Source organism: Prionailurus bengalensis, chromosome C2, assembly GCF_016509475.1.
Source record: "Prionailurus bengalensis isolate Pbe53 chromosome C2, Fcat_Pben_1.1_paternal_pri, whole genome shotgun sequence".
NCBI lineage: Eukaryota > Metazoa > Chordata > Mammalia > Carnivora > Felidae > Prionailurus > Prionailurus bengalensis.
This window is the reverse complement of record NC_057350.1, coordinates 88081902-88098207: the sequence shown is the minus strand read 5'-3', so window position 1 is coordinate 88098207 and position 16306 is coordinate 88081902. Positions and strand designations below refer to the sequence as shown.

The window sequence follows — 16306 nt, the reverse complement described above, 5'->3', positions numbered from 1 at the left end:
AATATTTGCAAATGATCTGTCCCATAAGGGGTTAATGTCCAAACTATATAAAGAATTGATATAACTCAACACCAAAAAAACACAATCTGATCAAAAAATGGGCAGAGATTCACTACAACGTGGATGGAACTGGAGGGTATTATGCTAAGTAAAATAAGAGAAATACAAATATATGTTTCCACTCATATGTGGAATTTGAGAAACTTAACAGAAGACCATGGGGAATGGGAAGGGGAAAAAATAGCTTCAAACAGCGAGGGAGGCAAACTATAAGAGACTCTTAAACACAGAGAACAAACTGAAGGTAATGGGGGATGAACAGAGAAGAGGGGAAAATGGGTTATGGACACTGAGGAGGGCACTTGTTGGTACGAGCACTGGGTATTGTATGTAAGCGATGAATCATGGGAATCTACTCCCGGAAGCCAAGAGCACACTGTATACTATACACGGATGTTAGCCAACTTGACAATAAATGATTTAAAAAAAAAAAAAAAAAAAAAAAGGCAGCTGACCTGGATAGACATTTTTCCAGAGAAGACATACAAGATGGCCAAAAGACACACAAAAAGGTGCTCAACATAACTAATCATCATGGAAATGCAAATCAAAACCCCCATGAAATATTGCCTCACACCTGTTAGAATGGCAAGTATCAAAAAGACAAGAAATAACAAGCGTTGGCAAGGATATGGAAAAAAGGGAACCCTTGTGCACAGCTGATGGGAATGTGAATTGGTGCAGCCACTATGGAAAACAATAGGGAGGTTCCTCAACAAAATTAAAAATAAAATTACCATATGATCCAGCAATTCAACTTCTGGTATTTATCAGAACAAAAATACTAACTCAAAAAGATATATGCACACCCATATTCGTTGCAGCACTATTTACATAGCTAGGACATGGAAACACCCTAAGTGTCCATCAATAAAAGAGTAAATAAAGAAAATGTACATATGCACAGGAATAGTATTCCGCCATAAAAAAAAAATCTTGGGCGCCTGGGGCGCTCAATCAGTGAAGCATCCGACTCTTGGTCTCAGGGTCAGGAGTTCAAGCCCTGTGTTGGGCTCTGCACTGGGACTGAAGCTTACTTAAAACAGCAAGCGAGAGCGAGCGAGATCTTGCCATTTCCAACAACATGAGTAGACCCTGTCGGCATTATGCTAAGTGAAACAAGTCAGACAAAAAACAAATACCGTATGATCTCCCTTACATTTAATAAAAATTTAAAAAAATTTTAAAAAAGCCAAGTTCATATACAGAGAATAGAATTTTTTAAATGACATAGTTGGTCATGTGACTATGTGCTTAGCCAAGGAGTCAGTCCTGTTCAGCATGTGGAGCAAGTGATACCAAGAAGAGATCACTGAGAATTCATTCTGGTGTTGGCAACATCATCTAATTTACAGATTATTCTATGAAGCCTTCGTTCATCATCACAGGCAAAATACATCCCTTCTTTGTTTGGACAGCTTTATTCAAACATCTACACTATCAAACTCAGAGTTCTTAGTCACATCCAAATTCACTTCCTTGAATTCCTGGCAGTAACATTTGGTTATAATTTCAATCCAATCAGAAACAATGTTTTCTTTGCGCATGTTCTTCAGCCACCCCTGTTTTTCCTGCTCCTTTCCTCTCTTCTCTTGTTAATATCCTTCTATAGATCCTGTGCCTGTTCCTTTCTTCTTACTCTTCACTTTCAAACCAGAAGACTTCTTCTGAAACAGCCATCGCAAAAGGTTCAGAGCAGGGGCAGCAGGGTGGAGGGGAGCAGTCAGCAGTGTTCCAAGTTATTAGGGATTCTCCTCACTTCGCGCTGAAGTTCTTCATTTGTATCTGTTTCAGCCTTTGCTTTCCCTGCAAAAAGTAGGCAGCGCCAGGCTACAACTCAGTCTCTTTCCTCCACCCTGCTCACTAAGAGGCTTCCTAAACATGAAGGAATATAGACACGCCATCGTTTATCTCTGCTCCTTGATACTCCTCTGTCCAGGAAACATCTGTTTCCACTGTTCCCAAGAGGATTACTGGTGTTGTTGCTGAGGAGTGCTCCCCACTTTGCAGAAACCCTTTCTCTGGAGGCTTCTCACACCCTGATGCATCACTCCGTTTGACTCTTGGTGTGAAATCCTAAGTGTCTTTTAATTTTGTTTTAAGATGGAACTTTATTAAGATCTTTGCTGTTTTGAGTTGATTTCCAAGAGTGAAAGATGACAGACACACGTCTTTATTATGCCACTAATAATTTTTAATGTTTTTCTGTAATGTTTTAGAGTTTCCTATTTTTCTAGTGTATTACAATTGCAATGTGATAATACCTGCCTCATCGTATTGCATCAAAAATTAAACTACAATTCCAGGTATGTAACTAAGAAGAGAATGATGTTTGCCTTTCAGCAGGAATTCCATATATAATATTAACTTCTTAGGGACACAGAGGCCATAGGTCCACAGAGATATTTTTCAAGAATAATTTTTATAGAATACTTCAGAGGTAGGATAAAAACAAATTGACCATTTCAAGCCTTATAGATTTAATATATGTAGACTGATGAAATAATGAACAAATTTTATTCATTGTTGGTACTGAATAAAAGTGTTAAAATTTCAAAACGAGAAACTTTGTTCTTACCTGGATCTGATTCCGAAGTTGTTCAGCTTCCTGCCTCAACTGTTCCAGTTCACTCATCCTTTAACTTGTTTACCTCAGAAATTAAGAAGTGAAAGCAACTGTCAAAACAAAACAAAAACAGTGACAGAGACTGATTTAGTTGTCCATTTACATATTAATCTACTTTCAGGGGTGCCTGGGTGGCTCAGTTGGTTAAGCTCAGACTCTTGATTTCAGCTCAGGTCATGATCTCAGGGGTTCCTGGGATAGAACTGTTAGCACAGAGCCTCTTGGGATTCTCTCTCTCCCTTTCTCTATGCCCCTCCCCTGCTAGAGCATGCACACTCTCTCCCAAAATAAATAACTTAAAAAAAAAAAAGGTAATTATAAAAATAAAAATAAAAAGACTAAATTACAGATCATTAGTACTAGAATACAGACCAGTAAGAAGTACTTTACAATATGTCAGAGGGCACCAATAGTTATCCCCACATACATGTCTAATCAGCACCTCAAAGTTCATACTTCAAAGCTGAACCCCACTCTACCCCCAGGTCTTCCCTGTCTCCGTAAATGAAAGTTCAGTCCTTCCAACTGTTTCAGCCAAAAACCTGGGAGCCATCCTTAACTTCTGTTTCTTTCACACCCTATATGTAATCCATCAGCAAAGCAAAAATATTCTTCAGAAAAGAATATTTAGGATCTGACCAACTCTGATTACCTCCACCTTGACTACCTCAGTCTAAGCCACAACCATCTAACTTGGTCTCCTTTCTACTGTGGATGACCACTTCCCAATCTATTCTAAACACAGCAATCAAGTGATTTTTTTTTTTTTTACATTTATTTTTGAGAGACAGAGACAGAGCACAAGTGGGGGAGGGGCAGAGATAGGAGACACAGAATCCAAAGCACGCTCCAGGCTCCGAGCTGTCAGCACAGAGCCAGATGAGAGGCTCGAACTCACGAACCATGAGATCATGACCTGAGCCGAAGTCAGACGCTTAACTGACTGAGCCACCCAGGTGCCCCCCAAGTGATCCTTTAAAACACAAGTCTCCCGGGGTGCATGGGTGGCTCAGCAGGTTAAGCATCCAACTTCGGCTCAGGTTATAATCTCATGGTTTGTGAGTTCAAGCCCCACATCAGGCTCTGAGAGTGCAGAGCCTGCCTGGGATCCTCTTCTCTCTGCCCCTCCCCCATTCTCTCTCAAAACAAACTTTTTAAAAAAATCAAAATAAACTTAAAAAAAAAAAAAACAACCCACAAGTCTCTCTTCTGCTTTAAGTCTTACAATGGTTTTCCATTCCCATTCTGAGGAAAACCTAACTCTCTACCTTAACCTACAAAGCTCTACACAACCTCTCACACACATCTCTCTGACCTTATCAATCACACCATCCCCTCACTCTGCTCCAGCCACTCTGAAGATTTCTTGACGTCCTTTGAACACACTAACTAGGATCTGGCCTCAGTGTTTTTTGCTTTTTGTTTAAGTTTGTTTTTGAGGTAGGGGGGTGGAGGGCAGAGAGAGAGGGAGACAGACTATCCAAAGCAGGCTCTGCACTGTAAGGAAAGAGCCTGATGTGGGGCTCCAACTCATGAACCATGAGACCATGATCTGAGCCAACGTCGGACACTTAACCAACTGAGCCACCCAGGGGCCCCAGCCTCAGTGTCTTTATATTTGCTCTTTCCTGGGTCTGAAATGCTCTTATTCCTGGTATTTTCATTGCTTGCTCTTGGATTTTTGTTCAAACGTTACCCCCTCAGAGGGATCTTTACTGACAGCACATATGTACGTGCCTTATCCTATAACATCACTTAACGCTGCCACCCAGCATGTATTTGCTTATTTGTCGTCCATTTCCTCGTGGTAGAATGAAAGCTCCTTTGAGGCAGGAACCTTGTTCACTTTATTTTTTCTCTACATCCCTAGCATGCAAGACACTCCTCCAGTAAATTAACTTCAAATAGAAAAATTTTCCTTTATTTATTAAGCTAAGTATTTAGGATGCATCACAGAACCACAAGGCAAGAATATTACCACCTCAGCACAAAACTAGAAGCTGAAAACTGATAGTATTCTTTCTCTACCTGTCCTGTTTTTCTCTTCATATTTTTGTTTTTCTTCTTTCTACAAAATAACTTTTTTCTGCTTCTCCAAGCGCAAGACCCAGTTTGTGTTTCCTCAGGTCAAAATTAGAGCCCCAAAAGACTATCCCAACCCCAAACTCCCATAAGAGAGACTCTGATTCCCATAAGAGAAAATTTGTTTCTGGTGTCTACCCTTCATTCACTTCAACTGTAGTATATCTGTTTATTTTTCAGGGTTAATTTTAAGTTTATTTTGTCAAACTAACAAAGTAATCTATTGGGATTGACTGGAATGGCATTAAACTGTAAATACATTTGAGAAGAGCTGACATCCTTCTAATATTCCATTTCCAATTTACTTTTGTAATATACTTCTCCATTATCTAAATTTTCAGCAAATTTGGGTAACTTTCTTTGTAAGTCTTAACCATTTCATGACAAAGTCCTACTGTTTAATAATTTAGTATGTTCCTCAGAGACTACCAGACTGACTGGATTACAGCCAATCTGGAATATCATTCTGCCTAACTGAAGGTAAGTAGCATTCATAGGTTCTTTAAATTCACAACCTTAACTGCCCATGCTGGATCATACCAAAGATATCGCTGGCCCCCAAATCCTAAAAACTCTGGTTCTGATGCTTCTTCATTTCCTGAGTTCCAGAAACTCCTAAGCAAGTAAAATTGGTGTAAATCTTGCTTACTGAGTTGCTAATGTACTCAAAAGGAGTACCAAGGAGCTCTAACAGATCTCATTAGTTACAGGGTATTCAAAGCCACTTTTTACCCACTCACTACTGCCTTTCCACCCAAAGCCACCCACACACAAATGACCCTTTACAGAAGAGCTTATCTCCAACTGTAAACACAAAGAGTTAGGGGGGCCCCAGAAAAAGACCAACAGACATGGCTTTCTTAAAAAGTCATTTGAGGGGCGCCTGGGTGGCGCAGTCGGTTAAGCGTCCGACTTCAGCCACGTCACGATCTCGCGGTCCGGGAGTTCGAGCCCCGCGTCGGGCTCTGGGCTGATGGCTCAGAGCCTGGAGCCTGTTTCCGATTCTGTGTCTCCCTCTCTCTCTGCCCCTCCCCTGTTCACGCTCTGTCTCTCTCTGTCCCAAAAATAAATAAACGTTGAAAAAAAAAATTTTTTAAAGTCATTTGAGGCCCCCAGACATCTCAGGAAAGAATGTGAGAACAGCCATTATCAGGCCAGGTGACCCGACCCACATTCTAGAGTTAACTTTGCAAGATCTACACCCCTTTGAGCATTCAGATATCAGTCCAACTGGAGCCAGAGAAATGATAGAGGCAGAGGTCAGCACTACCATTCCTTGTGACTTTGACCTGGACCTAGTTACCTTAAGATGACATTTGCCCCAACTCCATGCTGTATTTCCCACTGCCTAAACCCCTTCATGAATATGTACTCACCCTCAGCTTAAAATGTCCTCAATTTTGTCAGTCAGGGAGACACTGCTTTGGGGAAGAAACAAACAAAGGTATTCTCCTTTACTTATGACAAGTAAAACCCTTCCTTTTCCTGTTCTTTGGTTGTGTGTTTTGGCTCAACATTCATCAAGAGGCAAATCCAGTTTCAGGTAACAAGGCTAGTAGCATGTGGCAAGGGCTACTCAGAACAGACTATGGTATGTACCAAATGAATGAGATTTTCTAGCCTGGGTGTCCAAAAGGATGGAGGTACCATGAACAGGAATGACAAAAAGCAGTTCCCTCATCACCACCACTCTGTGGATGGGTTACTTTTGGGAGAGGCCATGGTCCCTGGACATCCCTACACATTTCTCCTGGGTGAGCCAAAATGTAAGGCCCTAGTCACTTTCAACTGGGCCATTTCTCAGGGATGTATTCGGGGTGAGCAACCTTGAGGGATGACACAATGTCTCCTCAACCCCAAGACACAGCAGGCTTGCTTCCACCTAACTGTAAAATCAGTCAATTCCGCAAGCTCAGTGTTTCTGGGCTGTGACACAAACCCCACTGTATGTGTGGCATCCATCTAGCCCCACCTGTGTTAACCTCATAGAAACTGAAGACATGGGGAAATTAACACAAACCAACACCAGGATATGCTACTTGTTGTGCTGTGAGTAAGGTGGTCCTTGGTCTCTGACCAAGGAGTCTCTGTGGTCAGCTAGCATCCATGAAACAGGAATAGGCTAACTGACCGTCCTGCAAGTACTTAAAATCCCAGACACTTTCAAGTCCTTGAGTCCTCGAAGGAGAAGTTCATAAGAGACATAAGGAGTCCAGTGTGAAACACAGTGAGTTTGTGGTACCTCTTGAGATATATTGACATATAATATAATGTAGTTACTGTAGAAGTTTTAAAGAATGTGATTTCTACATTGCAATATGATTACCAAGGAGTTAACTACCCTATCACACAATTACCATCTTTTCTTTGTAAAGACAACATGTGAGATCGAGACTCTTAGCAACTTTGAAGTATATGACACAGTGCAGTTGACTGTAGTCACTAGGCTGTGCATTAGACCCCCAGAGCTTATTCATCTGCTACTTGCAAACTGCATTTTCCTCCTTATACGGATTAGGTTCCAGATCCAGCACTTGATCAACAATCTTGCCAGCACCCTTGTTTCCCCACCCTTTTATTCTGTCATACTCAACAGACAAAAATCACAACCTTCATAAACCCAACTACCTACTTTCTTTCAGCCAGTACTGAAGTGACCAAACATTGATCGAAAAAGTCAAACGGCATATTAGTGACACTACAAATTCATTTTACTCAAATGGGCCCTCAAAACCACCCAACAGCCTATGCAGCTTTTTATCACTTCCACTCTTACTATCAACTATTTCAGTTCCTTTGAACTCTTTAAGCTTTTGACCTTTCATACCCCCTCTTGCAGATGACTGCCTTCTACATCACAGAGAAAGCAGAAGCCATCAGACATGAACTCTTTCCATTTTCTACTACTAAATATATAAAACCACACAAACATAACTGACTCATCACATTCTCTTTCCCCTCTCTTAAGACAGAGCAAGTGACTTTTCGGTCATTTGGTCCAATTCTTCCACCTATGATTTAAATCCTATCTATCATCTTTTCAGTAATGTTACACTTCTGATGATCTCTTCTAGAATATTCATGCTCTCATTTTTCCTCCGTTTTTTTAGTCTTGTAGGATGATTTTCAAACACAGAAAAAGGTAAAGATATTAGTTATAATGGACACCCATGATACCCACCACGTGATTTACAAGTTGCTAATGTTGTTGTATTTACTTTACCTTATTTTTGCTGAAGTTATTACAAACATCAAGACGTTTCACTCTGAAATACGTCAGCATATATCTCCAAAAATATTAGGACATTTTTCTATTTAACCATAATAACTAATCAATCTACCAAAATTAATAGTAATTAATTAGGAGCTAATACCTAGTCCATTTTCAAATCTCCCCGATTATTCCACCACTATCTTACATCTGATTTATTCAAAACAGGATCCAACTAAGGACTATGTAGTACATTTGGCTACGTCTCAAGTCTCTCCCATCTAAAAGTATCCACCACCTGCTTTCTTTTTTTCCCCTAGAATACTGACTTACTGGAGAGAATGAGCCACTGTCCTATACAGTGACTCACATTCTGTTTACTTCCTTATGTTATTGTTGAACTTCTTTCTCTATCTTCTATCCTGCCAATCGACTGGAAGTTAGAGCTACATGCTAGATGATACTCAAGTTCAATGTGTCTGGCAGGAATACTTCCAGGTAACACTGCAGACTTCATATTATATCAGAATGAACTTAATAAAAGCTAAGATTAGTCAGTATATTTAGGTGTTAACAGCTTAGCTTATTGTAAGGTTGTAATTCCTCACTTTTACCTAGCAAACCACCACCTGTGGGTAACCTTTCACTTTCAATTGGATCCTTTCTATCAGGGTTAAACATGCCCAAGTCTCTCCTTAAAAAAAAAGGGGGGGGGGGGGAGGAGAGAAAGACCAAACACCTTGATTGACATTTCACTATCACTCATACTCCTCTTCCTGTCCTTCATTAAGAACTCTCAAAGAGAGCTGCCTATACATAACCCCATTTCTTCACAGGAAATATAAATTCTCCAGCCTCACTCATGCCCAGCCAACTTCAGGTAAGATTAAGCAGTCATCATGGAAAAGGCAGGGGCAGTTATAAGGCAAGGGACTGTGTTGGAAAGGTTTCTAAGAGGCAAAATCAGAGTCCTTGTGATGTTTGTACCAAATGAAAGCTAGCAGAATATGCCACCCCAAATATGGCCTAAGGATGTGGCATAGGATTATTCTCAGAAACAGCAAACTAAGGAGAAACTGAAAACAAAAGAGAAGTCACCCCTCTGAAATGGAAATGTACATTTATAAAGAAAATTTCCATTTGTAAGGGTGTCTCCCTCTCCTACTAGGAAGAAAAAGAGGACTCTATCACCAGAAAATCTTAACCGACGGAGAACACACCGGCTTAAATCTGCACAACAAATCTTACCCTTGTTTACCCTTGCTTTTCCTGATAACCTCCAGGATTCGGCCCCTCCCCATCCACTCCCACCGGTACTCTTGGTACACTTTCTTTGGTCATTAGCTGAAGATGGTATTTAAGCTGGTGCCTTGGGCTATCTAAGGGAGTTTTTCCCTGGGAATCTCCCTCGTATACCAGAGAAATACGTGTTCACAAACTTGTTTTTCTCATTTATCTTTTACCGCAGGGGGTCTCGGTCAAGAACTCAGAAGGGTAAAGGGAAAATTATTCTTCCTCCCCTACAGAGAAGACCATAAATTTTTTCTGGATGCCTAAAAAGAAATGTTCAAGCTGCCTTCCCCCCTCTTCCACATCTGCTGCTAAAAGGAAGAACTAATTTTTCACTTTTTATTTTTTTAACATTTTTATTTATTTTTGAGAGACAGAGACAGAGCGAGCGGGGGAGGGGCAGAGAGAAAGGGAGAGACCGAATCGGAAGCAGGCTCCAGGCTCTGAGCTGTCAGCACTGAGCCCGATGCAGGCTTGAACCCACCACCTGAGCCGAAGTGGGACGCCTAACCACTGAGCCACCCAGGTGCCCCATAATTTTTCACTCTTTAAAGCCAACTTATTAGTTCTGTCACTAAGGAGAAAGGATTATTTTGATTACACAAGCTTTCTGTTGATCTTTTCTTCTCACAGGACAATTGCTGGATTCCTGAGAATACCAATAAAGAGAAGATCTAGCATAAACTAGATTATAAACTACTTCCATACAAGCCTAGAGGCTGACTGGGGTTAAAAATGAATCAATAAGACACCCCAAATCCTACTACATTATGTTTTGAAAGGCTAAAGGACAACCTAAGTGGTCGGTCTGTATATTGATTACGGCTGTAAAAGTTCTGAATTCTTGAGAACAATACTGTTGCATCAGGTACAATTTAGTAAGTAGCTCCCTCAAACTATAGATCTAAAGCCAAGTAAGTCTTCAAGGGCACATATTTGACTATAACAACAGAGTCATCCAACCACTTGCTGGCCCTCCTGCAGTTACTTTACAGCCACAGTTAATAACAAATCAAGGAAATGGCAAAATATTTTTTTTTAATTGTGAATTCAACCTGAGGGTTGGGGGAAGGGGATATGAAAAGTAATGGCAGAGGAAAGAAAACCAGTAAAATAAAACAGTCACACACAACTAAAGAAATTCTCCATTGGGATGGCCAGGCCAACTGCCACATAAACTAACTCCAAATCTTCCTTAAAGTTTAAAATAATCAAGAATCCAACCTGAGAAGTAAACCAAAACATACTCTTTCACTGATCAGACCTTACATGAATTAATGACCAAAAAATGGAAGTGATTATAGACAGAAAGTAAGGTTTTCATCTACGCTGGTCATGTGCCTAACAGAAAACCGAGTAGGACTTCTGAGGACTCAGATGTAGTGAACAGCCCCAAAGCTGAAGGCAGAGACAACAATTATGCTACATTTTCTTTTTGGAGATAGAGTAGGGGAGAGGTGGAGAGAGAGAGACAGACAGACTCCGCAGTGTCACCACGGAGCCAGAGCCCGATGTGGGGCTCAGACTCACGAACTGAACTGTCAGATCACGATGTGAGCCAAAGTCTGACGCGTAACCGACTAAGCCACCCAGGCGCCTCTATGCTGTTTTTTAAAGCTTCTAACATATGAAAGCAGAATCAACCTCAAGGCTTACTGAATAGCCCAACGGTCTGTGGCACACCACCACTACCCACAACACAACTTTACACAATAATTCTTACAATGATCCATGCATATAAGAAGGCTAAGAAGAGGAGAAACGGTCAGCTAGAAGGGTTAGCATCTTCTGTTGTGTAAGGACAGTGTATTCATGATGAGAAGAGTTTCTCTTCTACGGAGGAGGGGGAACCAAGCCACAGATAGGGAAAAGATAATTAGAAGCTAAAATTAAGATAAAGGATTAGCGTCTAGAGTTTAAAGGCAATTCTCCAAACTAAGAAAAAAAGATCAATGATCCAATTGAAAAATGTACAAAGATACGAATCAGCAAATCACAATAGGAAAAACTGTGGAAGCCAATATACAAATGAAAAGATATTCAACCTCAGTAATCAGGGCAATGCATATAAAAAACTATTTCATATCTATCAGATTGATAAAATTTTATCTCAACCCAGAATTGGCAAGGTTGGGGGGAAATGCTAACTCCATTCAGGTGGGAAAACTCTAGGGAAGCAATTTGGCCAATATCTAGCAAAGGTGATGTCTATCTTTCAATCTGACCATTCCATTTCTGAGGGCACCTGGCTAGCTCAGTTGGTAGAATATGCCACTCCTGATCTGGAGTGGTGAGTTCGAGCCCCACACTGGGTATGGAGTTTACTTAAAGGAAAAAGAAAAAAAGATTTAATTCCATTTCTGGGTATAGAAGCCCTAAAAGAAACTCAAGTACATGTGCTCATGTTGCTCAAGAGTTGGGTTCATACAGTACTACTTGTAATAGCAATAAACTAAAACACGAATGCCAACCAACAGGAGAATGGATAATTATAGTGTTTTCATGTTGAATTCTATTGCAATGAAAACAAATGAACTACAGTTGTATACAATATAGATTAATCTGAACAATATCATGTGAGTAGGGGGAAGCAAGTTCCAGAAGACACATGCCAGCATTATACTTTTTATAAAACTCAAAAACAACTAAAACTAAGAAATACATTGTTTAGGAATGCATACATATGTAATAAAAGTTTTTCAAGGTAATGATAAAACAGTACAAGGGAGAAGCACCCAAGTACAGCAGTTACAAGTGATTGTTAATTTTTGAATTCCTGATTTGGGTATTTGCTTTACAGGTATTTATGTTTATCAATAAGCAACCAAATTTAAATATATAAAAGTAAGTCACACATGGATCCACAATAAATATTTTATAGTTAATCGAACTCTTGCACTAATTAAACAAGGAGGCTATTAGACTGAGGTGGTTCTAATACAGTAGAATACTATGTAAGCAATCCAAAACTAAGCCTGTAATTGTCTCAAGGTTAAGAAGTCAAAACCTAAGGACAACCAATCGCAGCCAACTAGGCCTTCCAAAGAGGGAAACCACAGAAGCTAATCAACTATTCAAATAGTTTTGTTTTGCTTCCAGCTCTATAAAAATCTTGCCCTACCACTGCCCAAACTAAATCGATTTTTGCTTTAAAAAAGTCTTAAAATATTTAATATGCCTCAGTTTATCTTTTACCATACCCCAAGTCCAATGGCAACCATAGTATAAGTGGAAGGACATAAAGACAAAAAGAGGGGCACGTGGCTGGCTCAGTCATAAAAGTGTGCGACTCTTCATCAGGGTCATGAGTTTGAGCCCCATATGGGGCATAGAGCTTACCTAATTTTTTTTTTTTTTAAAGCCAAAGATAAACTGAGGCTCAGACAGGTTAAATAACTTGCTTATTAAGATTAGAGGCACAGTTGGGAACTGAATCCAAGTATGGAACCCAGGATCTCAACTACCCTACCACACTGCCTCTTTTCAAAGGGCATCTCGTTAGACTTCTCTGAATATGACTGATGACACTCCCTTTTTATGCACTTTACTGCTACGGCTTTCATCACCCCAACTTCCTAGATCCTCCTTATACTTCACTCACTATTCTTTTTCTGTCTTTTTGTGGACTCCTTCCACCCCCATTCACCATCTTCAATACTTTGGTTTCCCAGGGTCTATCTTTAGCCAACTGGTCAAGAAATTTCCCTCCTGGGAGGAAGGAAAGATAGAGGAATATGAGATAATCTATGAGCCAACTACATTCCTTTACAAAACAAACAACACAACACAACACACACACACACACACCAAGAACAAAACACACAAACAAAAAACATCAGAAGGGTAGAATGTAATTCTCAATTTCACCAATGGGGATTTTTTTACGCTAGGTCACACTGGAGCTATTCATTACAATCTCTGAAGTAGTACTGAAAATGCAGACTAAAGCAATTTTAAACTAATAATTCAATCGAAATTAGTTTAATATAAGCACAGTGTCTTTCAGTTACCATAACTTCTTGACCAAGTTCTTTTCAACATGAACAACGGATTCATTTAACACAACTGAAATTATTCTATAGTGAAAGCATTGTATGTTGAGAAGAAAGCAGCATATTGGTTATCTTTTTAAAAGTTCAGCTGTGCCAGTTACACATACTCAAAAAATACTAATGAGTCACTGTATCCAAGCCAATTTATTAAATAAATCGAAAAAAAAATAGTTGTATAATTCAAACAACCTTCCCTCCCCACTTCTTAAAATGTCCACAGAATTTTTACTAAAGCAAGGCATTATGTAGCCTGTACAATTATACTGCTATGCTGGTGAACAACCATCTTCATCTCTATGAGACAAGGAAATATGAGTATTTTTTAGCTACTAATATTTTTCATACTAAACATGAAAGCTCATAAGGCATGAAAGAATATTTTAAATTGTACTTAAATTTAAGCATAAAACTACTTTTGCTTACCATGTCTATTCGTCAGAAAAATTCAAGGCTGCTATTATAATTCTCTAATGTTCTACTTTTCTCTTTGTAGTCTTTATAATTCCTATACTTTGTAAAGCTAAAAAACAACTACAACAACAAAACCCAACCCTAAACCCATAATCAATTAGGTAAGGTATTCAAAGCTTTTATGATCATTCTTACCATGGAATTTAAAAACACACTTGCAGGGCACCTGGGTGGCTTAGTTGGGTAAGCAGACCACTCTTGATTTGGCTCAGGTCATGATCTTGTGGTTCATGAGTTCAAGCCCTGCTTCAACCTCTGCATTGACAGTGCGGAGCCCGTTTGGGATTCTGTCTCTCCCTCTCTCTGCCCCTCGCTCTCTCAAAAAACAACAACAAAACATACTTGCCTATCCACCCCAAGTATTCCAAATACAGATCTTCCCATGTGGCTTTTACAAGAAGTTAGCCAAAAACCTGGAGCTGCATGGGGCAAATGGATGGATACAACAGAAAAACTGAAGTGAAAGCTAACGTTAGAGCTGCTGAAACTGTAGCACGGGCATCAAGGTTTTGTTTTGTTTTGTTTTGCTAGCAAATTTCTCATCGCAATTAAGTGCCCCCAAAGTAAAGAATTCCACCTCTTGAGAACTGAAGGTGGTCTGTTTTGTCTATGTTCCAGAAAATAAGATGCCACTCTTCAGTCTGTTTCCCTTCACCTAGCGGTATGTTGTGCCACAGCTCATTCTTTCACCAAACGTTTACTGAATGCCTATCATGTACAATGAGTACACATGAGTAGGACAGTTCCCCAGTTCACAGTTAAGCAGGAAAAAGACATTTATGCGCATGCTTACATGGGTCCGTAACCCATTACCCTAAGCTGAAGCACCAGGTGTTTCAGATTTGGAAGTTTTCAGATTTTAAAAAGGTGTGTCCATATACTGCATAACATACCAATGGGACTCTGAGGCAGCACCTCATATAATCAAGGAGTATTTCTGCAACAAAACAAACACATTCATGGGGCACCTGGGTGGCTCTGATGGTTAAGTGTACAACTTCAGCTCAGGTCATGATCTCACGGTTTTTGAGTTTGAGCCCCATGTCTGGCTCTGCACTGACAGCTCAGAGCCAGGAGCCTGCTTCAGATTCTGTGTCTCCCTCTCCCTCTCTCTCTCTCTCTCTGCCCCATCCCGCTCATGCTCTGTCTCTCGCTCTCAAAAAATAAATAAAACATTTTTAAAAATTAAAAAAAAAATAAGCACACTCACAACTAGGGGGGAAAAACAGACTAGCAAGTTTCATGTTCAGGCCATGTTGTGGCACAAAATGAGTCCAAATCACATAAAATTTTGCCACTAAACAATTTATGAAAAAACAAAACAAAGAAACACTGCAGTTTTCAAAGCATTTTGGATCTCCAAATTATGGATAAGAGACTACTGACCTATAGTATATAAGGGGAAGATTACCTGGCACAAAGTTAGGACAACCCCAGAACTGAGGAGTTAGTAGGAGTTAGCCAACCAAGAGATGGCATTTATTGAGCACTATGTGCCATGCACTGTTCAAAACTCTTCATAGTAACTCATTTGAGCACTTCAAATTGACCTCAGTAGGTAGGGGTTAATATCATCCCCATCCTACAGATGAGGAAACTACATGTTATAGAGGTTACGGCGCTTACCCAAGTTCATACAACCTAATAGAGCTTGCTGACTCACTCACATTATACTTACTGTGTGATCCCAGAAATTGCTTAACAGCTCTGAGTCTTGATTTCCTCTTCGGTACAGTGGAGATACCCCATGGGATTGTTTTGGGAATTAAATATACACATTCACAAAATGCCCTTGGATATTTAAGTAAGGGCTAATTTGCCCAGCAAGGGAAATATACAAAGACACTCTAACCAGAAACACTACTCAGGCCCATATCTTTATCTGGATCAACAGATATAATACAAAATACTTGAAACAAAAGAGAAAAATACAATTATTACCAGAAAGAATTTTTGTCATGGGCTCAGCATCTCAGTTATGCTGCAACATAACCACTTTGTTTTCTCCGTAACTCCTTGAGAAGCACTGAAGATCCCTCCCTGGAAACTCTATTCTCTATATAGTCTCTATAGTCTAGAGACTATATTCTTCTGTCTGCCAGGAGAAAACATTATCCCTATCCCCTACTATATACACCAAGACACTCTAATGAGTGCGGAGGAGAGAAAAAAGCTTCAAGGTGGCAAACAGGGTAAGAGAGAAAACATCCATTCACATGAAGGCCTTTCTCAAACTACACCCACCTTGTGAAGACATCAATTCCTGGCACACCCCAGCATGCTGCCTACCCCCACCCTAATGCCTTGATTCTTAGACTGAAGCTGTTAATGTTATATATACCTTTCAGGTGCGTGAGGAAAGAAACGTGGTTAATAACCACTAATTAACTAAATAGCCCAAGCCGTGGTTCTCAAAGTGTGGGGACCAGAAGCATCAGCAGCACTGGGGAACTTGCTAGAAACACAAATTTTTAGGCCCTTTCCCACTCTGAGGGTGGAGCTTGGTGTTCAGTG

The 16306-nt window shown here is 40.0% G+C and overlaps 1 protein-coding gene across 2 annotated transcripts in view; it reads right to left on the bottom strand.

Annotated features, from left to right (window-relative positions):
- The window catches only part of GNB4 (G protein subunit beta 4), a 58183-nt gene that overhangs the window by 27395 nt on the left and 14482 nt on the right, over positions 1-16306 (bottom strand). For both annotated transcript variants that reach the window (XM_043594862.1, XM_043594860.1), the window contains one exon: positions 2639-2736. In XM_043594862.1, coding sequence (XP_043450797.1) covers positions 2639-2695 — 57 coding nt within the window. In that variant the 5' untranslated portion in view covers positions 2696-2736. The remainder of the gene's footprint in view (positions 1-2638; positions 2737-16306) is intronic.